This window comes from Castor canadensis, chromosome 19, assembly GCF_047511655.1.
Source record: "Castor canadensis chromosome 19, mCasCan1.hap1v2, whole genome shotgun sequence".
Lineage (NCBI taxonomy): Eukaryota > Metazoa > Chordata > Mammalia > Rodentia > Castoridae > Castor > Castor canadensis.
In genome coordinates, this window is record NC_133404.1 from 42,111,636 (window position 1) to 42,136,592 (window position 24,957).

General features: G+C 51.4%; 1 protein-coding gene and 2 long non-coding RNA genes across 6 annotated transcripts in view; 1 reads left to right on the top strand and 2 right to left on the bottom strand.

The window, feature by feature from the left end:
- Positions 1-2,013: 2,013 nt before the first annotated feature.
- On the bottom strand, positions 2,014-9,015 carry LOC141419272 (uncharacterized). Its single transcript, XR_012444058.1, has 3 exons — positions 8,776-9,015; positions 7,781-8,508; positions 2,014-7,190 (listed from the first exon to the last, which is right to left on the bottom strand). It is a non-coding gene; the product is annotated as an uncharacterized lncRNA (long non-coding RNA).
- A 3,915-nt stretch (positions 9,016-12,930) lies between these two features.
- Positions 12,931-24,957, bottom strand: part of Blm (BLM RecQ like helicase) — a 69,243-nt gene continuing 57,216 nt past the window's right edge. Inside the window, exons 17-22 of one of the 3 annotated variants that reach the window (XM_074062028.1) lie at positions 23,549-23,687; positions 21,426-21,625; positions 20,839-21,031; positions 18,478-18,600; positions 16,305-16,506; positions 12,977-13,293 (exon numbers count right to left, since the gene is read on the bottom strand). In XM_074062028.1, coding sequence (XP_073918129.1) covers positions 13,116-13,293; positions 16,305-16,506; positions 18,478-18,600; positions 20,839-21,031; positions 21,426-21,625; positions 23,549-23,687 — 1,035 coding nt within the window. In that variant the 3' untranslated portion in view covers positions 12,977-13,115. Of the gene's footprint in view, positions 13,294-16,304; positions 16,507-18,477; positions 18,601-20,838; positions 21,032-21,425; positions 21,626-23,548; positions 23,688-24,957 lie in introns of those variants that run through there. The other 2 variants (XM_074062029.1, XM_074062030.1) reach the window with 2 other exon arrangements.
- LOC141419270 (uncharacterized) lies at positions 13,289-16,536 on the top strand. Of its 2 annotated transcripts, XR_012444056.1 has the most exons (4): positions 13,289-13,701; positions 13,848-13,969; positions 14,501-14,652; positions 16,410-16,536. It is a non-coding gene; the product is annotated as an uncharacterized lncRNA (long non-coding RNA). The 2 variants fall into 2 exon arrangements; XR_012444055.1 differs by having other exon boundaries at positions 13,848-14,652.

A 24,957-nucleotide genomic window follows, 5' to 3' on the forward strand; every position in this document is an offset into this window, starting at 1 on the left:
GAGCAAATGTGACTTTAGTTGTGACCAGCTGGAACTGCTGTGTGGTGTGGGGTCCATGGAGACGCCCTGATCGGCCTGCAGGGAGGAGCAGGGTGACTCCAGGCCCTGCCTGGCACCTGTGTGTCAGCCGCCCTCACAGCCAGAGGGAAAGAGTTCACTAGGGTGCATCAGGGGACACAGGGGTGACAGCCCCCGCCTGCTGGGGTGGGGGTGACCTCAGCTCCCCGCTGTTCTTGGGAAGGGGTGGGCCTGTGCTCATGTGGGGAGCTTGCTGTGGGGGACCTGGTGGGGATTTTGTAGGTGACACTGTAGGCTCTGAAGGACTGAGACTGAAGAGATGGGCTGGGAGATCCAAGGGGCCTTGGGCCTGGGCCCCCCCATCCACAATCCTCCGTGGTGGCTGGTGGGGTTCTCCTGGCCCCCCCAGACCCTCAGCTATGTAGCCTCAATTTTGTGTTCCTCCTGCCTCTGCCTCTGGTGTGCTGGGACTACAGGTGTGCACACCATGCCCGGCTTTGTGTTACTTTCTTCCTTTACCAAATTAGTCTCCCCCTCCTCCCCTTCCCTAACCCCCTTTCAGCTCATGCCTCATTATCATTCTTTCAACAAACCTTAAACTAAAAATAGCCAACATTTCACACATTATTGTATTTCCCACAAGCGGTTATCTTGTCCCTGCTTTTGGGATGAGGAAACCGTCCTGAGCGCAGGGACCTTGGTGGAGGTCACTAGCTGGTAAGAGGCCCGTGTGCCTTCTGGCTTCCACGTGGCCTCACCTGGCTCCAAGTCACCGGGGTGAGGCGAGGCCAGGTGGCTCAGAGCCCCAAGCAGAGGGGGCCTGTGGGTGGGAGGTGTCAGGGAGCTTCCATGGCAGGAAGGGAAGGCACGAGCACAGGCCAGGCGGAGCGGGGAAGAGGAGGTCAGGCCAGGGCAGTGGAGTGGGCGCCAGCCGTGGGCAGGGGTCGCTCTGCTCAGGCGGTGGTGTGGTGGTGGGGGAGGTGGATGGAGCTGCAGGGAGGAGCCAGCTCCAACGGGCACCGGGCACCGACTCAGGACCCAGCACTGGGACCAGCACTGGGACCAGCACTGAGCAAGAGGCTCCTCCTTCCAAGAGGGGGCTGAACACCCAGGGACCACCTTCGCCTTTCAGCCCTTCCCAGTTCTCAGCCCGGTTCCCCAGGAATCACATGTGTGTGGCACTGGGGTTTGAACTCAGGGCCTCACACTTGCTAGGCAGGTGCTCTACCACTTGAGCCACTCCGCCAACCATTCATTGAGTTGATTTTTTTTTTTTCTTTTTTTTTTTGAGATAGGGTCGCTTGTTGAACTATTTGCTGGGGGCTGGCTTTGAACCACGATCCTCCTGATCTCTGCCTCCTGAGTAGCTAGGATTACAGGCGTGAGCCACCGCGCCTGGCTGTGTGTTGTTCTTTGAGACAAGGTCTCCCTATGTTGCCCAGAATAACCTCTGCCTCCTTGACTCAGTGATGCTCCCTCCTCAGCCTCATGAGTAGCTGGACAAGAGGCACAGGTCACCTCTCCTGACTCAGACAGGAAGTCTTATCTTTAGCTGGAACTTGGACTCTGGGTCCTCACACTGTCTTCCTGAAAAGCTTATTTACACTGAAGTGTCAATGACTCACACATGTTAAAGTGGAGTGGTTCCCACCTCGAGCTCTGCAGAAGTCAGCTGAGGGGCGTGAGGGTTTGAGCACTGTTTATAAAAATGACACACACTCAGTCCCAAACAAAGCAAGACAACTCGGAACGGTACAAGGAAGGGGCCAGTGGGGCCCAGCCCCGCTGTGTGCAGCTTCCTGAGGGCAGGTTTTCCCTGTTTTGTTCTGGGCTGGGTTCCTGGAACCTACAGCTTCCTAGCAGGGCAGTGCTCTGTGTGGGCATTTGGTGATAGGCATATTTACATAGAGAAGTTTGCAAAGAAAGGAAGTGGGCACAAATAATTTCAAAAGATGGGATAGAACACTGGCGCCTCACACCTGTAATCCCAGCTACTTGGAAGGAAGAGATCAGGAGGGTCGCGGTTTGGGGGCAGGCCAGGGAAATAGTTTGAAAGATCCCATGTTCAAAATAACCAGAGCAAAATGGACTGGAGGAGTGGCTCAAGTGATAGAGCGCCAGCTTTGCAAATGCAAAGCCCTGAGTTCAAATCCCAGCTCCCCACTGCCAAAAAAAAAAAAAAAAGATGGGATTGGGGGGTTGCAAAAAAAAAAGATTGTATTAGACCGGTTCTATTTTAATTTGACTTTCTTTTTTTTTATTTTTGGCAGTACTGGGGTTTGAACTCAGGGCCTGGTACTTGCTAGGTGGATGCTCTAGCACTTGAGCCACACCACCAGCTAAATTTACTTGAATTTGACAGAATACAAAAATACAAGAAAAATTGCTGAATTTGGGTCTTTTCACAGGATGTATTAGTTCAAAGTGGATTTTGCTAAGGCTTAAACAAAACCATGAATTTCCTGAAGAGATGGGCAGCCGGGGGTCATGGTGGCACACGCCTCTAACCCCAGCATGTGGGAGAATGAGGCGGGAGGAGGGAAGAGGTCCAGGTCAGCCCGGGCTGCACAGTGAGGCCCTGTCTCAGAAGAAAACCAAACCCCAAACCAACACGACTGGAGTCTTGGGGAAAAAGAACGATTGTTGACTGACTGACTCAAACAGTTTTCAGTCGCTTTTGGGGAGGAACGAGACACCCAGTCCCTCATGTGCCTCCCTGCTCCCCTGTCCCCCGGCTCCTGCTGGTATTTTCACTTCGGCAGGATCTGTAACGCTGACCGCCTTTCGTACCTGCAATTCTCCTAGTCTCAGTCCTGTCTTTAAATAAATTCCATTCGGTGCTTTTCTTTTGTGGTACTGGGATTTGAACTCGGGGCCTATACCTTGAGCCACTCCACCAGCCCTTTTTTTGTGTGTGTGATGGGTTTTTTCGAGATAGGGTCTCACAGAACTATTTCCCTGGACTGGCTTCGAAAGGCGATCCTCCTGATCTCTGCCTCCCGAGTAGCTGGGATTACAGGCGTGCCACCAGCACCCAGCTTTCCATGGGGTGTTTTAATTTCATTTTGTCCCAGATTTTGCATTCGAGTCATCTTTGGGTTATACAAGAAAATAACTGTAGGGGCCTGATGGAATGGATCAAGTGGTAGAGCGCCTGACTCGCAAGTGTGAGGCCCTGAGTTCAAATCCCAGTGCCATTAACAAATCCCACCAAACAGAAAGCACCCTCGTAAATGTTTCGAAGCTGAGTGCTTTGGCCTTATTTCCAGAACGGGCTCCTGGGTGCCTTTTCTCTGACCTTTCCTGTGTTCCCTGTAAACTCACTGGGTGAAGTTTTGGCTTCCTCACTTCCACATGGCTTTGAAGACTCAGCTCCCGTGTCTCGTGGTGCTGAACTCGGCTATGAAAAACTTGAAGCCAGATTTTGGGTTTTTGTGTTTCCTCCCCTCGCTGGGGACAAGATTTTTTCCCCTCGGTCCCTACGGGGACAGTTTCTGAACAGTAACAGCCCAGCAGGGGAGAGGCTGGCACGAGCTAATCAGGCTACCATGGCCTCCATCTCGTCATCATGTTTGTATTTATTGGCAGCACTGGGGTTTGAACCCAGGGCTTTGTGCTTGCTAGGCAGGTGCTCGACACTTGAGCCACTCCCCCGGATCCTTTTGCTTTAGTTATTTCTTCAATGGGGTCTCAGAGTTTTGCACAGGTTGGCTGCGGACCGGACCATGATCCTATTACCTCTGCCTCTGGTGGAGCTGGGATTACAGAGGGAGCCTCGACACTCGGCCTCATCAATGGATCTGGCTGTGGGGAATCTACTTCCTGTTACCCTGATGTTGGAAGGTCTGGGATCCACAGCCTTCACCTTCTCCCTAACTTAGATTTTTTTGTCCTTTTTCTCTGAATTCATTGCTGTTATTTGGGGTTTGTCTCCCATGTCTTTTGGATGTTCCCAGATGTGTGCGCTGTGTCCTGGTGTGTTTTTAGATGTGCAATGGCGCTGTTTGGGTCCTAGGTGTGTCTCCTCCCCTCTGCAAGCTCTGTGGGCCCAGGAGTCAGTGTCTCCTCAGCTGTACCTCCTGTGACTTCCTTCCCTAGCCTGGCATTGCACAAGGGCTCATCGTCTCTGTCAGCTGACTCTCCAGACATCCTGCCGGTTCAGACCCTGGGACTGGCCAGGCTGCCCCCGCAAGGGCTGGCTGCTTTTCCGTCTGCTTTTTGGTAGCTGAGTGCAGAGGCCGGTTGGGGACAGTCCCCCACTGAGGTCCTCCCCTGGGGCTACAGGTTTCTTCCTTGACGTCCCTAAACACCCAGGCTGCTTCTGCCAGGGCCTGAGAGGACATGGCTCTGGAGGCATTTCTCCTTGGGACTGGCTGTCTTCTGGGCTGGTGGCTCATTCTTTAAGTGACATATCGTTGTCCCCATTGGTCAGGTGTGGGGTGGGTCTGTTCTCCCCTCAGCCTGCCTTCTGCTGCCTCCAGTCCCTCGAGCAGCCTCTTCCAAAGGTAAACTGAGGGTTCTGCGGGCACGGGCAGGAACTCACCTCCCCACCCAGGTGACAGTCATCTGGATATCTGCTTTCCAGTCAAGTTAGAGAATGCAGCTGTGCTGTAAAAATCTCAGAGTGCTGAGCATCCAACAGTCTTGGACGGTCCAAGCGGGTGGGCAGATTTGATCAATAGCCTCCACTGTATCGTGAGGCCTCTGAGGCCCAGAGAGGGGAAGTGACCAGCCTGAGATCACACAGCAAGTCAGCAACAGGCAGGGTTGGAAGAACTGGAAATGCTGACTCCAGATCAGGGCCTGGGACCAGGGTGGCCCGACTCTGAGGGTAGAATTGAGAAGTCTCATTCCCAGCTGGGCCTCACAGGGGAGGTGGTTATGTTCCCCTCCCCACCCCTGGGAATTTTGGTTGTGCCTTCACTGGGGGAAGGAGCCAAACCAGGAGTCCCACGCCAATCCTGGCCCTCCCATCCCACCTTCCCTGTCCCTGACCCTGCAGTGCTCCAAGCTGGGGATCTGGGTGCCATAGCTGGAGTGCGGTCCAGGTGAGCAGGGTCAGAAAATGTGGAAGTCCGGGTCTGGGGCCGGAGAGGGGGTTGGGCCAGGCACCCTCTGTCCAGGGAAGAGGAGTCAGAGCAGTTTGGGCCATGATGGGTGGCAGAGCTTGGTGGGACAGTGAGCCAAGAGTGTCCTGGGTATTGTCAGCCCCTGGCCCTGCCCTCACCCTGCCCCACCCTGAGGGGACAGCCTGGTGACAAGAGGCAGCCCAGTAGAACCCTGGCCCAACCCTTCCTTGTTCTGTGGCCCTGGGGCTCAGTGGCCTCAGCTGTGCAAGGGGGAGATGGGACCCTGCAATCTTGGGGGACAGATGCCTGTGACTGTCAGTATGTGGGACCCCTCCCCCCAGAACAGGGCTGGGGCTCAGCACACCAGCCACCAGGTAGGGACATCTCACTGGGGCTTCCTGTTGCGAGGCTCCCCCTCCCCCCACAGGATCCCCCTCTAGTGCTCAGTCCTAGCCCTCTGCACAGCACCTGCCAAAAGGGGTGCTGGCAGTGGCCCCCCAAGGGTGACAGGGACTATGTGATCGTGTGTGTGGTGCTGGCCCTGCTCCAGGAAGTACACTGGGTACAATGGACTCCGTAGATCTTGGCCACCCTGGGGTGGTGGCTCCAATGGCCCCTGGGCCTAGGAGTCCTGGAAGAAGGGCTACCCAGCCCCCGCTGTCCCTAGCTGTTCCAGAAGCCAGCCATGCAGGCACCAGCCACACGCAAGGGCTGAGGATTCTTCTCGCAGCCATGGGGACATAGGCCAGGCAGCCGCTGGTTGTTGGGATGCCATTTGTCAGAGAGCAAGCCCAGGGCCCAGGGCCCCTACCCTGTCATCCCAGTGCCCCAGGAGCAGCTGCTGGGCTGCGTCCATGGTGAGGCAGGTCCTCTACCTGTCATCCTTGATGGCCATCAACCCTTTGTCACATTACTACGGTTCTGCGCAGGGTTCATGCAGCCTCACGTGCCCTGGCCATTTTATTTGGTTGTCTCCTGCTTCAGAGAGGCCAGGTGTGTTCCCGGGAGTGGCTGTGCTGGCTGACACCTGCCCACTGGGGGTACTGGCCCCTTTGACAGTCATGGTCCCCTCTGAGAAAACAGGACAAGTGAGTTTATGTACCTCAGGTCCATCCTGGATCGTCCAGGGCTTCTGCGGTCTGCTTGAGACTTCCTGTGTATGGGTGCGGACGACCTGCGCTGCCAGTCTCCAGAACTCCAGAATCTGACTGCTTATTATGGTTGGATAGCTGGATGCAGCCATACTTGAAGGAGGCTTTATTTTTTAATTTATTTTTGGTGCTGGAGATTGAACCCAGGGCCTCAGGCAGGGTAAGCACACGCTTTCCCACCGGGCTACACTCCTAGCCAGTCAGCAAACTTCTGTAGCCATCTACACAACAAAGTTGTGCCCAGTTAGAGCGTGGGATACGTGTGTACCTGTATCGCGGCTGGTGTTCCGCGAGTGCCAGGCCCTGCACTAACAGCTGAGCGCCCACTGTCTCCCAGTCCTCAGTCAATACCATAGGGCTGGGCTGTTGTCATCAGTCCGAGGCACAGATAAGTGACTAACTCGAGGTCACACGGTAAGTGGTAAAAGTGACCTTTGATTTCAAGCAATCCTAGTCCAGAGACATTTGATAGCCTTTCTTCCTAGTCTTGGTAGGGGAGGCTGGGCCTCCTCGTACCCTCAAACTTGAGTCTGTTCCCAGCCCGGTCAGTGGATCCTGTTGGGGCCAAGGTAAGGAGAATGGGCCCTGTGCAAACATTGCCATGGTGGTTTTTCTAGAAAGCCTCCGTCACACATTGGCACCTGAGGCCGCTGTCCATGAAGTAGCCTTTGCCTGGCCCATGGGAGACAGAACTCTGCTGTGAGGCCGACTTGGGTGGTGATGTGACCTCAGCCGACCCCACAGACTGGCAAGGCCTGGGACATGTCAGCTCACACTTGCTTCCAGTTTTTAAGGTTTCCTTTGCCTCCAGTTCACCCTGCAAAAAGCCTGCAGGGAAGGGCGTTGCGTTCCTCGTACTGCCTCCTTGACACGCACGTCCTGCCCGGGCTGGAAGGGACGGGGCGCCAGTCTTAGGCCTTCCATCGGTCATCTCGGGCCTTCAGATTCACAGCTGAGAAAAGAAGGATCAAAGAGGGGAAAACTGGGCATAGTGGGCATGCCTGTAAGCCCAGCACTCAGGAAGCTGAGGCAGAAGAACTAAGAGTTCCAGACCAGCCTAAGCCACCTAGGGAGACAGTCCCCCATCAAGGAAAAAAAAAAGGTAGAAAGAGCAGAATGGTTTTCCTGAGGCCACGACCCTATAATTCCCAGCAGCTGAGGTCTGTATTACCCCAAGGCTGAGCCCTGGTCCCCTTTCCCCAGCCCACCTCCACCCCTAGGCCCTCCCAGATGATCTGCAGAGTCACAACCAGTCAGAACCTGTTCCCCAGTGCCCCAGGGGCCGAGGCCACAGCCAGGGTGAGAAGCACTCTGTGTGTGGGGGGGGCCAGGTCCTGCCTTCCCAGCTGGGATTTGGAGCGCTGTGCAGGTGAATCCATGACAAGGTTTAAGCTACCAACTCTGGTCCTCCCAGAAGGTAAACTCCAGGTGTGTGGGGTAGCAAAGGGAGCAGACAGATGCTGGGGTTGAAAAAACTCAGCCCGAGATGCGTCGGTACATGGGGGAGCTGGCTACTGGAGAACAAAGAAGACCCCCACTCACCAGAACAGGCAGTGCACGCGGAAAGGACCTGTGTGACCAACATAGGCATGAGGCCAACTGGAAGGCAACTTTTCTTTCTTTGCAGCATAGGATTTGAACTCAGGACTTTGTGCTTGCAAGACAGGCAGTCTACCACTTGAAGCACACCTCCAGCCCCTAAAGGTGAAGTCAGCAAGAAGCAGTTAGGGAGTCTCAATGGCCTTGTGCCAACATCCCCACCGGCTCCAGAAGTGCCAGGTCCAGGAGGCCAAAGCCCTGTCCTCATCCTCCTGTCTCGTCCCCCCTTGGGAGGAAGAGGCCTTCCCAGCTGTCCCCTTCACCAACCTACCTAACCATCCACCCATCCCCCATCCATCCATCCACACGTCCATTTATTCATCCGTCCACCCACCCACCCATTCATCCATTCCCCACACCCATCCCCCATCCATCCACCCACCCATCTACCCATTCACCCATCCATCCATCAAACCATTACTAGGCACCTGCTACAGGTCAGTGCCCTGGGGTGGAACCTAGGTCTGGAAGCACAGGTGCAGGGCTGAACTCAGGACCTGTAGATTGGGGTCTGCCTGTTTTCTGTTGCTGTAACAGAACACCTGAGACTGGTAACTTGTAAAGGAAAGAAGTTTATTTAGCTCACAGTTCTGAAGGCTGAGAGGTCCAGCATCATGGCATCACACCTGCTTGGCTTCTGGCGATGGGCCTTGTGCTGCTTTGACTCATGGCTAAAAGACAAAGGACAGGGGCGCACTTGCTTTGTGAGCAGCCACTGTGAGGAAGGCAGCTGACAGCCACGCGAGGCAGTCGGGGCAGACGCTGGAGCTTCTGGGTAAGGTAGGCGCCTGTTTCCCAGAATTGCTGCACCACTATGCAGCCCATCCAGCTCGTTTCCCCCAGGACCACAAATACTCTAAGTCACCACGGAGAAATTTGTCAAGGTTTTCACCACCCAGCACCTGCGCCCTGTCCTCCGAGGGTCCCTTCAATGTCACCTCTCTTCTATCGTCTGCTCCACTCCAGAGAGTCTGCGGTCAAAATGCGTCAGTCTGTGAGCCAGGAGGCAGGCTGTGAGGCTAGACTCCAACCTCTCCCTGCTCTTGGCCTTGCTTGTCTGAGGAGATCTTGTGGCATTGCCCTGCGGGAACAAGTTGGAATTGTTTTTCACGCTCTGAATTATTGCCAGGTTATTAAAGATAAAATGATTTGAAAAAACAACCCAATGGCAAGGTAGTTACAGCAGTCCTGTGAGAATGAACCCAGTCCTGTGGGATAGGCATTAATCCTGTCTAAGGACCGAGCCACCTTTTAAAAGGCCCCCTCCAAGCTGGAGGTGTGACCAAGCAGTAGAGTTCCGTAAGCAAACAGCTCCTATCCCCCCAATGGCAGCACGATGACGATCAAACTTGAATATGCTTCTGAGGGGACAAACCATGCAGGGTCCTCCTTAGCTGAAGCTCTTGCTGTGCCAGTGGCCACCAAGGACGGGGGACTTTGATGCCGGGTGCCGGTGGGTCAAACCTGTAATCCTAGCTACTCAGGAGGCAGAGATCAGGAGGATCATAGCTCGAAGCCAGCTTGGGGAAACAGTTCTGTGAGACCCTATCTCGAAAAACCCTTCATAAAAATAAGGCTGGTGGAGTGGCTCGAGGTAAAGGCCCTGAGTTCAAGCCCCAGTACCACAAAAAAAAAAAAAAGATGGGGTGACTTTGGCTCCTCACCCCCTCAAAGTGAGGAGGGTCCTGGCGGGTGGAGTGGCCTTGGTTTAGAAAGGGGCTCCCTGGATGGGGTCCATGTCCCTTCTGTTCTTACAGAAGGTGAATTAAGGACAGAAGAGGACACAGGGTGGCCCCATGGGGATGACCAGTCATGGGGATCCCTGGCCTGGGGGGTCACATGGCCGCTTCAGCCTCCTGTCTGTCCCTCCTGATATAGGGCCATGTCTGGAACTGAGTTCTGGCCAGCAAATGCTTGTGGAGTACCTAACCCAAAGGTGCCTGCAGCAGCCTGGGAGGCAGCTGTCAGGTGGGCGCTGTTTATCAGGCAGAGGAGAAACTGAGGCTACTGAATAAGGGGCAGGGTCCTGCTGACACTGGACTGGCCCTTGGCACGAGACCTGATGGTGAGACTGGATGCCTGTGACAGGGCGCCTGGGCATGTCTCTGCTGACCTGCAGGCACAGGTGGTTGTCCCATGGCTCCTCCCATGGCACAGGCCCCAGGGTGCTGGATCTGAGCAGGACTCTGGCCGCAAGGCTCAGTGTCTCTGGTGTCTTTCTTCCAGGCTGGTGGCCCAGTCTGTTACTCTTCAGACCCTTCCTGGCCATGGTGAGGAGCCCCCAGTCAGGGTCCTCAGTACACTTCCTAACCAATCCCAAGGGTCACTTCTCTCCTGAGGGAGGCAGAAACCTGTGCATGCCCTCCAACCCTGGACGAAAGACAGGGCCTGACCTTCCTGGGGCCACACTGCTTTTGGCAGGGAGTGAGGGATGGGACTGGGTCAGGCCAGGCTGACACCTGAGGTCTGCATGCAGGTGCATGGCAGGCCCTGTGCGGGACCCATGCAGACAGGCCCTCTGGAATGAACTCATCCTGACTAGAGCTCAGCCCAGGGGCCATCTTGGCACCGTCCCAACAGTCAGCAAACCCTCTGAGTTGTGGAACTGCACTGCTGAGCCAGGAAGACAACAAACCCCACCCTTCACACCTGGCCAGCTCCAGTGATCCAGCCTCGCCCTCCTTGGGGCGTGGTCTCAAGTGGCCTCTTGTCCCACCTGTTCCTCCCAGTGGTCATTAGAACAGGACCTGCAGGCCACCTTAACCACTGTGGGGTCTCACTCCCTTTCCCCTTTCCTCTCCTCACATCATGGGAGGCGGGAGTGTCCCTGTCCTCCAGACTTTGTGTGCTCTGCATAGCTGCAGAGATCCAGCCCTTGATTTGGGGCACCCAGCAGCTGAGCTCAGAGCCCATAGCACCTAGCCAGGGCTGGGCAGAGCCTGGGGCCCCTGAGTGCACCCCAGGCTGCCTCTGAGTCCCTGCTGGAGCCACACAGGGACTGTGGAAGCTGCACTGACAGAGGCTGCAGGAGATTCCGTCCCAGCTACTGCAGAGCACCCACAGGCCATGGTTCTTTGCCCAGAGGCCTTTGCCAGCTCCCCCACCCTGGCAGCTGCTCAGAGCTGAGGAAGAGGTAGGGCTGGGCCTCTGGAGCTCCAGAGAACAGGGTGGGCTGCGTGGGAGGTGGGGAAGCCAGTTTCTCAGGAGAAGCGAGACCCTGGGCCTCACTGCTTCCTCTTGTGAAGTAGCCACAGCTCAGCTGGGCTGGCTGTGGGCTCTGCAGCCCCCCTGAGCCTGTCCCTTGAGCCTGCTGTTTCCAGCAGGGCAGGTCGGAGCTGGTGGCCAGAGGCCTTGGAAAATGGGGCTGGGAGACGAGGCTGGATTGACCAGGGAGAGCGGGTTCTCAAGAGCACAGACCTGGATTCCATGCAGCCCCCGGTCTTAACGGAGCACTTTGGATGAAGGGGGACTGTGCTGATTATCACACGCAACCGTGGCAAAGTGGGGTTTGTGCTAGCCTGCTCACTACCACTTCCTAGCTGTGCAGCTTTGGGCAAATTACATAACCTTTCTGGATTCTGCAAGAAACGGAGTACATTCTTATTTTCTGGACAGCCTCGGCAAAGCCTGGGCTCTCAATGTCCATTCTCTTCCTGAGTCATTCGTTCGTGGGTTACCCGTCCAGGGTCCACCTGTCAGTTCTGCAGTGCAAGGCCTCAGGGAGGTGTGCAGAGCTGTAGAGCCAGACTCCAATGGCGAAACAGTCAGGCCTGTGCTGCCTAGGGGAACATACACAGATGGTCCCAAGCTGGAACTTCCTGGTGGACTTGTCCCCAGCCTTCCCAAGTGGTGGTAACTCTGTGCCCACAGAGGGTCCCCGGTCCCACAGGCTCTGCTGTTGCCACCTGTCTCTGCCCCTGTGGAGCAGTCACCTTCCTGAGGTGCCTGGGAAGGCTGGAGGCCAATCTGCAAGATGGAAGCAGCTTGTGTTTCGGGGCCTGCTCCTGGGGCAGGAGACACTGAGCAGACTATTCTAACCTACAGCGTTTTCCCAGAGCTGGGTGTGGGGCTTGGCTCTGCCACTTGTGGTTACGAGACTGTGGGGAAGTCAAAGACCTCCGGGCCTCAGGCTCCTCCTGGGAGGTGGGTGACAGCCCTGTCCTTGAGGTGCAGGAAGGACTGTGGGTGAGCTGGCCTGTCCACGCAGCTGTGTCTCCCCCACGGCTCTGGGAACCCTGCGAGGACGAGTGTGTTCTCCTGAGAGGCCATCTACATCTCCAGTGCCTGGGTATGTGGCACCAGCCCTGCGGGGAGTCACCACCCTGCTTTAGAAAGTGGAATGCTATGTCCTTGCTGGAAGGCAGCTCCCCAGGGTGACCTTGTACTGGGACGCTATCCATGGCCTCAAGCCCTGGCTACTCAGTCTTCCACTCCTAACTCATCACCACGTGTCAGAACGATGGTTTCTCTGAAACTGTTCACGCTAGAAAGCTGGGTGCAACTGTCCCGGTCCCAGGCCTCAGGCAGTGGCAAATCAAAGGACAAACGAAGAGGAAAACCAGTATTTAATATTTTCTTGCCAATAATGTTTGACTATTTTTAGCCAATGTTGGCAGTCTTTTTTTTAAGAGATGGCGTCTATGTTACTCAGATTGACCTTGAAGTCCTGGGCTCAAGCGGTCCTCTTGCCTCAGCCTCTGGAGTGGCTAGACTCTAGGGGCGTGCCACCCAGCCCAGCTCCCAGCTCCAGTGCGGACAATCTGACATGCTTTAACTTATTCTTAATTCGGAAGGTGGGGGCATTTTCACGTATTTGCGGGCCGTTTGTACTGCCTTCTGACACATGCCAGTTCGAGTGCTTTGTTCAGTTGTCTTCTGTGCTGGCTTTTCTTAACGATTTATGGGTACTCTTTGTACATTACGGATATTAATCCTTCGTAATACATTTCCCTGTCATTTGACCTTGGATTTTTTGACACTGTCATGTACAAGAAGTTCTACAGTTTCACAATGTCCCATGTGTGCCTTTGGCTTCGAGGTCTCAGGTCATGCTTACAATGTCAGTAGGACAGATGAGTCATCGACTGCTTCAGGCGTTCTAAGAAACAGTGGCCACGTCTGCAGTGGTAGCAAAGTGTGTGGCTCACAAGAAATTGTTTATTTATTTAAATATTAATCGATATGAGTAAAAATTTAAACGATCTAACAAGAGTAACAGCTTGATAGTCACAGATGGTCGAGGCTGACAAGTGAGGGAGATGTACGCACAGAGATGCTGTTAGCAGAGTGCATAGGAAGGCTTCAGGAACGGCCTATTCACAGGCTTTGGAGGAGCCATTATGCCCAGTTTTCTACTGGCTCCCGATGCTGCCTGAGGCCCACGCGAGGCCAGACCCGATCCGATGGCACTGGAGGACTGGCTTTTGGAAGACGTCTTTCTATATGTGGTAGACACCCTAAAAGGTGACAAAGAGAAGAAAGTTAGGATGGAGAATGAAAACCAAGGTGAATGGCCTTTCTCTTAACACACTCTACAATTTTCCTTGGTCACACATTTTGCCGTGGGGCAGGCAAATTTCCTTTGCGACTCCAGGAATAAAGGACTGCTGCCCATCACACAAATCTGGCCTGAATTGCCTTTCTAAAATGTCTAAACTGTGACTAAACTGATGCTTGCTCCACCCACATCTTCCATGGCCACAGTCAGCACAGTCAGAGTCCCTTCCTGGGGTAACAGCTGAGGTCCACATAGCCCGTGTATTCCAACCAAATAAAGGAAGTGAAAACACTTTTTAAGGCCCTAAAGCCCTGGCCAACAGACACCCTGGAATGGCAGTTCTTGCACGGCTGAGCAAGGCAGTGGGGTAAGTTTGGCTCCTCCCGGCCAGGACTAGCCTAGGGAATGCTTCCTGGGAAAGGCGGCTGCCTCATCCACTGGTCTGGCAAGTGTCAGGGCCAGCAGTTACCTGCTCACACCCACAGACTGCCGACTTTTCCCTCCCACCTGCAGCCTCCTCAACCGACCTCAAGTGGGGAGAAGCTCCTGCCACGGCCTATCACAGTCCTTCTGCTGACCCAGGGACAGTAGCACTACCTCCAGAGCCCTTCCTGCTGCTCTGCAGCCCTGCCCAGGTCTGACCGCCACTGACTACATAGCACCGGGGCAGGCAAGTGGCCTCCTAGCTGAGCTGAGGTCCAGAGAACCAGGGTCACAGTCTGAGTAACACTGCTCCTGTGGGGCTGGGGAGAGTGTTTGTTTTCAACATTTTAAACTCTAGCCGGAGGGTGGTTATTTATTTACTTTTGCTAGCAGAGGGTTTATTTCACAATAAACTCTTCACTGTTAGGTGTGTACACAGACATGGATAGTAGGTTTGAATAGTGGAATCTAGGCACTGGCCTCTTCCCTCAGCGCCCCAGGGCCCATGCCGTTGGGGGCTACCTGTGCAGCTCAGTTTTGCACAGGCCAGTGGCACCTGGGACCCTGGGACCTGGGGAGGTGCCGAGAGCCTGTCCTGGTGTCATCGACACTGGAGGGCGACTGGACCACAGATCTGGGCAGATGTGGGAAAGCAGCAGAGAGGCAGCCTGAAGTTTTCCTCTGCTGACTGCCTGCCAGAAATGAAGCCCCAAGTGAAAAGCTGCTGTTTATGTTATTTACAGAAGGAATGGACCAACAGCAGCCTCACTGCACCACTATCCACCTTCCTCCCACTCAGAGCCCAGAACACAACTGCTCATTGTGCACTGTTCCGGAGGGTGAAGGGCTCTGGCAGGGAGCCACAGGCATTCCTTCACGACAGGGACGTCACCAGGTGAGCAGACTGGTAGCTAGAAACCAGGATGGAGCGCACACAAAGAGGCTGCTGCGAGGGAGAAAAAAGTTCCAAGGGGGACTTTCAGCTGGTGGGGATTAGAAAAGAACCCAACCTAAATACACAGGCCAACTCAAAGCCAGCATGGAAAGCGGTACTGGCTTGTGGACAATGTGAATTTTACCACTTCTTATTCCATTAGGTTCTAGGTGGCACAGCCAAGTGCCTCACTCTTACAAACAAATGCTATGAAAATTAAATAAGGAAATCAACAGCAGCAAACACCATAACATGGCATGAGCGACCATGCATGTTCTCAAGGACCTGGCTAGGATGGCCTCGGACAAGCCCTCCCTATGCCAGGCCAGGCCAGGCCAGGCCAGAGCTTCGCCTCCCCACCAGGGGGTTGGACCAGAAGCCTTTTAAGGTCTCATGCTCTGTGTGAGCAACTAAGGAAATAAGTATTTCCCAAGGCGGAGGAATAAATGAAGGAAATGAGAAAACGCCCTCACTGAACATTGTCTGTTGGTCACTTGCGCACTAAAAACCACAGGATTAAAGTAACATTGACTAATGCCTTTAATTTCTGAGCTCTGGCAGAAGGATTAGCACATATGTTTATGGATTTAACAAGAAATGACAATTTGGTAAGGTCTGCCTTCCTTTCTCTCCCCCACTCAATCTTGTTTTTATTACCCAGCAGGAAAGAGGTAGAAAAACTGCACAAGCAAACACAGCAGCTTGCAAAAGTTGACTGCAGACTTGTTTTCCTATTTCTAAGCAATTCTGTTATAATATGAGTTATTTTGAGGCCATGTTCTCCAGATTGATGGGAGGTGGGCATCCTGCCAGGCCTTACCTGCAAGGCAGAAGGTGGTGGGGCCCTGGCAGAAATTGGGAGAGAGGGAGGGGCTGCTGAAAACAAAACCAGCGATGAAAATGAGCAGCTGCTAAGACCTGGCCATGCCGCGTTTGCTTCCCCTTGTGCAGAGTGTGCCCCAGCCCAGACCCAGGCAAGGTGGGAAAGGGGAGAGGGAGAAAGCCACTTGTGTAGTTTATGAAGAAGCCTGGTCTGCCTGACCTTTTTTTTGGGCACTGGGGTTTGAACTCAGGGCCTCATGCTTGCTAGGCAGGCACTCTACCACTTGAGCCACTCCACCAACCCCTGCCTGACCTTTTGGGTTCCCGTCTGTGGTCTTCTCAGTTACTATGGTGAGGCAGGGAGGGTGAGGCTCCCAGGCATGATGAAGGCAGGGAGCAGGATGTGGATCCAGGTGGAGGTGCAGCCAGAAGCAGTGCCACAGTGCTGGCAGAACCATAAAAACCAGGGCCACAAATCCTTTGTTCTTTATTCAGCTACTGTATGATTTGTAGTGTTTTTGTGGAAAAGAAAATTACCCCAGAACAAAAAAATTTCTAAGGTCAAATCCAGGGAAGTTTTTGCAAAGTAGAAAACTTTGATGTTAATTAATTAGGTGTAGATGATTTTAAAAATCAGAAGCAATGTTTTTGTTTTGGATCAGTCCACTAACTGCAGAAGCAATATTTAGTAATGGCTAATTTTAGTAAGTGCTTCAAAGCAAGCCAGAGCAGGGAAGCGTCTATCCTTTCCTCCTTGGGCCCTGGGTTGCAAAGAACCCTGAAGAACGTACCCCTTTGCCCTGAAGCCACTGTAACTAGTTCTCCTCCTCTTAGGCTTTTGGCAGGCTGACGTCGTCTTCCTCTTTCTTTCATTTCTGGTTGGATTTGCAAAATAGTGAGAAGATATGGGCTCTTCACCGTCAGGCTCCTTCAGGGCGCTCCTTCCTGAGCCTCTGCTGCCCGACAAGCTCAAGCCTGGGGAGCTGTGCTCAACTACAAACGGGAAACGCAGACATTTACAGGTGATATAGAAGGGCACCATGTGTTGTATGGTCGGTATGACAGGCACAGTACAGAGCCTAGTTTGCTCTCCTGCTTCCCCCTTGCCATACAGAGGAAACAATTCAGGAGGAAATCAAACTTTTCTTTTTTATTTCAAAAAGCCCCAATGTGCTCAGTGGTAATTTATTTTTAATGAACGAGAATCAGAATTCATTATATTAAAAATACGTGATAATCTTTAACTCACGCTCTGCTGTGTGTGGCCTGGGTCTGTTTTGGATCGGGCAGTTAATTTTGGTAAGTGATTTGAAAAGTACAGAGTGCTATATAAATGTTAGACAATTTTATCTGTCATTTAAAACATGAAAAACAAGCCTGATATAAGGAAAATATAAACTATGCTCTCTCTCATCTTTGAACAATAGTCTCTTAATAAATGGGCACCAGAAAATTCTACACCCTGTTTTGCTCTTCATGACAAAAGCCAATTCTTTGCATAACTGTTGTGAACATGTGGCAGATTCTGCAGGAGACTGGACATTTGCACACATTTGCAAAGAAGATGGTAATTTCCATAGGTATTTGCAGCCCAAGGCAACCCCCAAAGCAAGAGAGCTCCCCGCAGGTCACAGTGATCTGCCTTCATTTGCTGGTTGATCTAGGCACCCTCCAAGCCACCCTTCTTCCTACAACGGGAGGCCTCTGGGTTTCACCATGCAGGTTGGGGCATAAGCTCTGCCACACTAGCTGTGTGACCCCAGGAAAATGAAAAACCCCACTCTCCTCATCTGTTAAACAGGTGTGAGGAGGAGGTAGTGTAACAGGCACAGCTCTTAGCACAGTGTGTGCGCAAAGCCCTCATACATAGGACGGTTGCTGCCGTACCATTGGGCTGTTTACCAGAGCAGCCGTGGTGCAGGCTAGGCTGTGCTACCTGCCTGTAGCCCTATCTGTGGTTTTTGCTGCTGTTGCTGGCAGTACTGCGGTTTGAACTCGGGGCTCCACGCTTGCACTCCACTGCCTCAGCTGTTCCTCTGGCCCTGTAGCCCTGCCTCATGTTGGCAAAACCAGTGTCTTCCAAACCAGTGATGATATGAACAAAGGCTAAGTTCCTATGGAGAGGCTGTCAAGTGATTCAAAGCATAGTTTTTAATGGAATAATTACCATGTAAAGGAATTTATGAAAACCCTGCTTTTCAGAACTTTGTTAATGGATAAAAAAACATCATGATAAGAGCTCGGACCCTTACTTATTTCTTATCCTGTTCACCATTTCCATCAGCCTTGAGAAGATCCCTGCCCCAGGCCAGCACAGAGTTAAGAAAACATCGAAGTGGCTGGCCAGCTGGTCTTACTGCGTGGCACTGTTAGTGGAGGGCACGCTTCTACCCTTTCACTGTCTCCCAAGTTTTCCCTTGGTCAGTGCTTTCCACGGTCCATCGAAGAGCTTCGTGATGTGGCCCTCCAGAGCAGGCCTAAGCATCATTTGGGCGTATTGCTTGTGACGCCCTTGCTCGAGCAGGTTCTTTCAATGACTAATAACAACAGCACTCCAGTGGCGTGTTAGTTTTCTGAAATGTTTAAACCCTGCTCTTCACTTTTATCTCAGACATGCCTGTTAGATAAGGCGTTCCTTCCTCAGATAAGGACTCTGATGTACAAGGAGGTTGCTGGTAGCCTGCCAAGAACCACACAGAGGAAGATGGGGGCAGATGTGGGATGGTGGGACCAAAGGGCTCGTGATTCCTTGGGCATTTCCCTTAACAGAACCAGAGATGCCTGGGTCCAGTGGGCTCTAAGTGTGGGGGTTAGTGACTGGCTTCTCTGGGAACCTGCACTTCAGTGTGACAAGGTGTAGGAGGCATGAACACAACCCAGAAACCACGTAATTCTAACTCAGTGCAATGCACTGCTTAATGCTAAGACTGGCTCTTCGAACGCACACATGTCTGGATACTGAACCTGGCAACGTCCACTCAGAGTACTTCTGCAACACTGGAATCAATTCTGCACCATACTTCTCCAGCTTGTCTTCAGTAACACCATCAATTTGAAGCAAAACCTCAGGGTCAGAAGATAAAGATTCTGCACAGGACATAAAATTAAGAATTTAAATTACCACCCCTAGAAAACCCACGAATTCATGCTCACTCATTCAGTCAGCTCATACTTGTCAAGTGTCCACTAACTGCTGAGCACTGGCCCATGGGTCAGTTTTCTAAAAGGCAATCTCAGCACCTAGAGGCAGCAGACAGGCCCCAAGGCCAGGGGCCCACAGTGCAACCTATCGGCAAAAGTGCATCAGCTAGGGCAGCACAAGGGAGCTGCTGAGGGCTTGGGAGAAGCTAGAGGGCAGGCCCTGGGCTGTGTGCTCAGACTTCAGCAGACTCAGCACCTGTCAAGCTACAAGATGGATGCTCCCCTCTGCTTGCTGAGAACACCCACGTTGCATGGCAGCTCCAACTTCCTCTTGGAGCCCCAGATCTGTACACCCCACCCAAGAGGGCAGATCCAAGCTGCAGTTGCCCCAGCCCTAACTTGCTCTTCCTCCAGTGTTTCCCACGAGGGAGCGAAACAACATGCAGGCGGTCAGAGTTCTCTGCAGAGATGGCCCTTCATCCTGCACCTGACAAGCCTGCCATTTAAAGGTCACTGACTGTGGTACACAACTGTGAATTGTGGGGAAGAGCAGAAACCGGGAGGATGGTCGAGATGACTGCAGGAGCAATTCTGCTCCTCTCCCACTGGGTCTTCCACTAACCCTTTGGCAGCCTTCTGTTGTGACCCAGTCTGGCACTCTTCCTCTCAACATGGGAGTGATACAAGAATCACAGATTGAGAAGGATTTGTAATTCACCCTTTGCTCAAATCAGATGCTCACTCCCAAAGCCACACATCAATAAACCCTACAGGTCCAGCCTGCAGTTCCTACCCGAGCCCCTCCTGTGTCCCCACTCCTGTTCTGGGTTGTTCCATCCTCACTGCTCCTACAGTTAGTGGTTCTGGAAAGATTAAAGCACGTATCACATCTGGAGCTCAGGAGACCTGGTAGGATCTACACTACCAGCCCAGGGATTCAAGTCACACACTTTCTTTCAGCTGCTGACAGCCAAATGGCAGCTGTCCTGTGGTGGTTACTGACTGTGTGTGTGAGGACGCAGGCCCAGCTATTAATAATGTGGGAGGTCAACAAAGTCACTGCATTACTGGGGCCTCGCAAGAGTGAGTCTCACACCACAAGAAATGTCTTCAAAAGACCATCGGTATTAAAAGCTGACTGAGTGCAGGCCAGTAAATTTGGCATTATTGAAGCACTATCTTAAGAAAATGACCACAACTTCATAGGTTTTTTTTTTTTTTTGTTTTTTGTTTTTTGCAAGCAACACTAAGTACTTTACATGACCTAAAAAAGATGCCCAGAGTAGATGAAGCAGCATTACATTTTTGTCACCGAGAGATGTGCAACCTTCTGTTGACACCTTCTGGTGTCACGAAGAAAGCACTGCCACTGAAACAGAATGGGTAGGCTGGCTGTAGCTCAGTGCAGACCCTGCATTTAGCACGAAGGAGGCCCTAGGTCCAATCCCCCGAACAAAACCCAAAACCAGCATGGGCATGGAAAAGAGAGGTGATGACTGTGAGACATATAAAGGAAGAACACGGAAGGTAGTGTACACCAGTCAGTTACAGAACAACTTATAGACCAGACATCACTTCTGCAATTCCGGGTTGAGCTATCCTAATTCATGTTTAATGACTCAGATCAGCAGGCATTTCTTAATTAAAGACACTGGAATCTGCTAGAACTAGATTGAAAGAAGTGTTAAGACACAATCTCTTCTCTTAAGAACTTAGTTCTTTGTTGCAAAGACATGTGAACATAAATAGCTAAACATTATAAAGCAGGTAAATATTCAGCTTGAGGAATTGACATCTGGTTTTATAGACGGCAGTTATCCATAACATAACATCTGGCTTTAGAGCAAAGTATAAAATTAAAGTTATTCCACATATCTGGAATGGCATATTTTAAAGAATTATATTTTTAATCTCAAGAATGAGTTTAAACAGTTTCTCTGTTTTCAACCCAGAGATTAAATTAAAAAAATTAGACTGATACATCTTAGCAGCCAGCCATGGTGGTTCACACCCACGATCCCAGCACTAAGGATGCAGAGGCAGGAGGAACAGGAGTTTGAGACCAGCCTGGGCTGCATAGAGACCCTGTCACAAAAGCAATAAAAATGAAAATAAAACAGCCCCTTAGCAAGTTGAACTTTTCAAGGCTAACGTGTGCTGTGTACAGCAGGCCCAGGCACCTACCTGCAAGCTTTTTGAGGGTGGTTGTGTTAAAGATGTTGAAGTAATGGACACCAAAAACTTTCCCCAGAGACTTGCAGACCTCTGTAAGCTCGCCAAGGCATTTCTTAACCACTTCTTCCCTCTGAGATACTTTGGCCACTGAAGCTTTTTGTTTTTTCATGCTGCTGGAATTTTCTGTTTCCATGAAGTCTACCTTAGTGAGAGAGAAAGAAGACAGGAGTGGGTAGAGGAATGCGTGTCCCAAGCAGGTTCCATGCTATCTGCACCCATCTTTTTGCATTTCTCTTCTGTCATGCAGACAGCAAGCCCCCTGGGAACAGGATCTGAACAACACAGCCTCTTAACAAAAGCCTGGCTAATGAACACAGGAACATTCAGCGACCTCATAACCTACTAGTTCATTTTGACGATGCCACATTGTCTGGGTTTAATTTTAAGATGTCATCCCAGTTAAAGAGGTTTTGTTCCTACGGGGCAAAATAGCATATATAAATTCAGTACCTGCAGGCTTTGGAAAAGAGAACAAACTCTGCTGTAATGTTTTCCTAAAGCTCGCTCACTGTGAGATAGTAAAACACCATACTTACCTTTATCTGTCCATTCAGGACGGCTTGGGCGTTAGCCCCCGGCATCACGTAGGCGATCGCTTGGTCACTGGCGTTGATGTACAAGTCCTCATCCAGGATCTTGTCCAGGATCAGCTTCTTGAAAAGTCTTTCAGCGTTGTGTCGTGAGTATGCAGATCCCTTTCCAAATATACCTGACTGGATTTTTGCACTCTTACTCCCTAATAAGGTACAGAAAGTTGTATGAGTAAATGCAGGTGCACCACAATCCATAAAAGAGGCGAAGAAGTCATTTATGGACCTATTTGAGCAAACAGAAGAGAGCACATGTTCCATAGGAAAGCTCACAGTGCTGACAAACTCTTCTTTCTTTTTGGCAGTGCTGGGGTTTGAACTCAGGGCCTCACACTTGTTAGGCAGGAGCTCTATCACTTGAGCCACTCCACCAGCCCAAAGGTACAAATCTTTCTTTTTTTTTTTTTTTTTGCAATACTGGGGTTTGAACTCAGGGCCTCATGCTTGCAAAGCAGGCGCTCTACCACTTGAGCCACACCTCCAACCCATTTTGCTCTGGTTATTCTGGAGATGGGGGTCTCACAAACTATTTGCCTAGGCTGGCTTTGAACCACAATCCTCCTGACCTCAGCCTCCTTCATAGCTAGGATTACAGGCGTGAGCCACAGGTGCTCAGCTGTTTTGTGTCCTTGGTTACACATTTGTGTTAACTTTCAGGGGCTAGCTGAAACTTTTTAAGTGGGTTTCCTTTGTGTTTCTTATCTACATCTAGCTCACCTACAACTCTTTCCTCAAGCAGGAACCCCCATCAGCAGTGCTGTAGGGTGAATGGGTGAGTGGGTGAGTGGGTGGGACGGTGGTCCCCACATGCTTAGAGGCTCTGGGCCCTAACTTCGTCCTCTACTTCACGCTTGTTCTAGAGTCAGCTCCAGGCTGGTCCTCAGCAGTTGTTTTGTGGACAGACTTTCTTCCTTTTCTTTTCTTTCCATTTTTTTGAGGCAGAGTTCACCTGAGCCATTCTACCAGCTTTTCTTTTGTCAGGGGATTGAACTCAGGGCCTCACACTTGCTAGGTAGGTACTCTTCCACTTTTGCGTTGGAGATTTTTGAGACAGGGTCTCACTTTTTGCTTTGGTTGGCTTTGAAACGTCATTCTCCCGATCTCTGCTTTCTGAGTAGCTAGGATTGCAGGCATGAGCCACTGGCACCCGGCGGTTTCCTTGGTTTTTATCTCACCCTCTGCACCTCAGACTTCAAGGCTGATCTTAGCGAGGGGCTCTGCCTGGCTGCTTAGCTCTCCCCTACTCCAGGTTTTCTGGGTTGTGTTTTTATTGTAGTTGTTCATTTCCTAAAAGACTCTTAAAACTCCTAACCTGACGGTGGCCTCTCTCTTCCTCTAGACTGCTCTGGATTTAGTCTTCTCTTCATGATTTCTTCTTCGTTTTCCTCTCTCTTCTCTCTCACGAGACAGAGTCTCATTATATAGCCCTGGCTGCCCTTGAACTCATGGTTCTCCTGCCTCAGTCTCCTGAGTGCTGGGATTATTGCCATGAACCACCATGCTGGGTTCCCCTTTATCTCCTTACTATCATTTTAATAGGGTTTCAAGCAGAACCGGAAGCCTCTATATATAGTTCAAGTTACAGTCCACTCCCTCAGATGAATCTCATAAGCTTTATTATTATTTATTTGTGTGTGTGTATGAAAATTCCTCATCTCAGTGACATATTTTCCTATGTACTTTTAACAAATTATTTTTTCTTAGTGCTGCTTGGGGTTGAACTCAGGGCAAATGCTTGCTAGGCAGGTGTCTACTACCTGAGCCACTCACCCAGACCTTTTTGCTTTTACTTACTGTTGGGATACAGCCCACGTTTACACCTGGGCTAGCCTACACCACGAACCTATTTACGCGTCCCAAGTAGCTGGGATGCCAGGTGCACACCACCACACCCAGCTACTGGTTGAGATGGGGTCTTAAGAACTTTTTTGCCTTGGTCTCAAACTGCAATCTTTCCGATCTCTGCCTCCACAGTAGCTAGGACTACAGGGGTAAGCCACCACACCCAGCATAATTCTTCGATGTTTAATTTCAAGTGCTGTAACTCAACCATAAAATAGATGACTTACCCAAGAAAATGTCTACCAGCATGTTGAGAGTAAATCTTCCAGAAGGACCTATATTTCTTGTTCCTTGTGATGAACTGTGTTCTTGAACAAATCTTACAATATTCTTCACATCACCAGTAACATCTCTTGTTTTATAATCCTATGAATAAAAAGACCACCTTCTGCTTTGATTAAGACGATGCTAGCTGGATTACAAGAGTTTAATATTAACTGTGGTAAGACTCACCATAACTCATTCCAGACCAAACCAAAACTAAAAACTGAGGGAGTTTGGAAGTTCTGGAGCAATAAGCACTCTACTATACCTACTGTACTACTGCTTCACAGACATGCATCTTGTCTTTCAAGTACCTGACAGTAGTCTGTGGGTAAGGGAAAAAAATCCTTCATTCTCCTTGAATAGTACATGGTCACTTACAATGATCTTGAGGCTGAAACACACTGTCCAGCCATGCAAATTCAAGACTTTTAACCTCTTTTGGGTCTCTGGTGATACAGTAAAAAAATAAATTTTTTTAAAGTGAGACTGGGGTTTGAAAGCAGAGGTTCAAGCTTGCAAAGCAGGTGCTCTACCGCTTGAGCCACGCCTCCAGTCCATTTTGCTCTGGTTATTTTGGAGATGGGGTCTCATGGACTATTTGCCCAGGTGGCCTTGAATTGCGCCCCTCCAGATCTCAGCCTCCTGAGAAGCTAGGATTACAGAAGTGAGGCACTGGTGCCGGCTTATAATCATTTCTTCATCATCTCCCTTTGGTTCTATTCTCGCCTCCCTCAGTCATCCCTACACTTTGTCCACCTATTAAAGCTCCCATTACAAGACAAGATTGTCTGCTCATCTACCTAGTTCTCCACGAGTGTTCCTCAAAACCACTTGTGTTTCTGAAAAGTGGCATCATGCCCCTCCCCTTGTGCTTCTGCCACCCTTGACAACCTGAAGACGAAAGGTTTCTTGTCTTCTACTAAGAGCTGGTAGCTATTCTGACACCCATCTAGAACTGTAAGAGTGCCTCTCACTCCAGTATCTCACGCCTGCTTCAGTTCTTGTGACTTCAGTGGACAGAAATGACCCGCCAACAGTGGCTTTTGGTGTCTTCATGTTTTCTGATCCAGTGATCCTGTCCTCCACATGCACAGGCCACTCTGTCACCTTGGCCTGACTAGTAATGGCAGCCCCACCCTTCCCAGACCACATTCTGTCTTCCAGCTCGTGCCACCTGGTACTCTGCCTTCCACCAGCCATTTGGACTGCCTATCCATCGGTCCTCACCCTCAATGCCCTCCCAACTCAGCTGCAAGTTCACGGCCAGTCATTATACTCCCAGTTCCTTTGCCCTTTGGAGAGTCACACGAGCCAAGTTCTCCACCTATTCCAGGCCTGTTCCCATGTGGCTGAACTTGGCTGGAGAAAC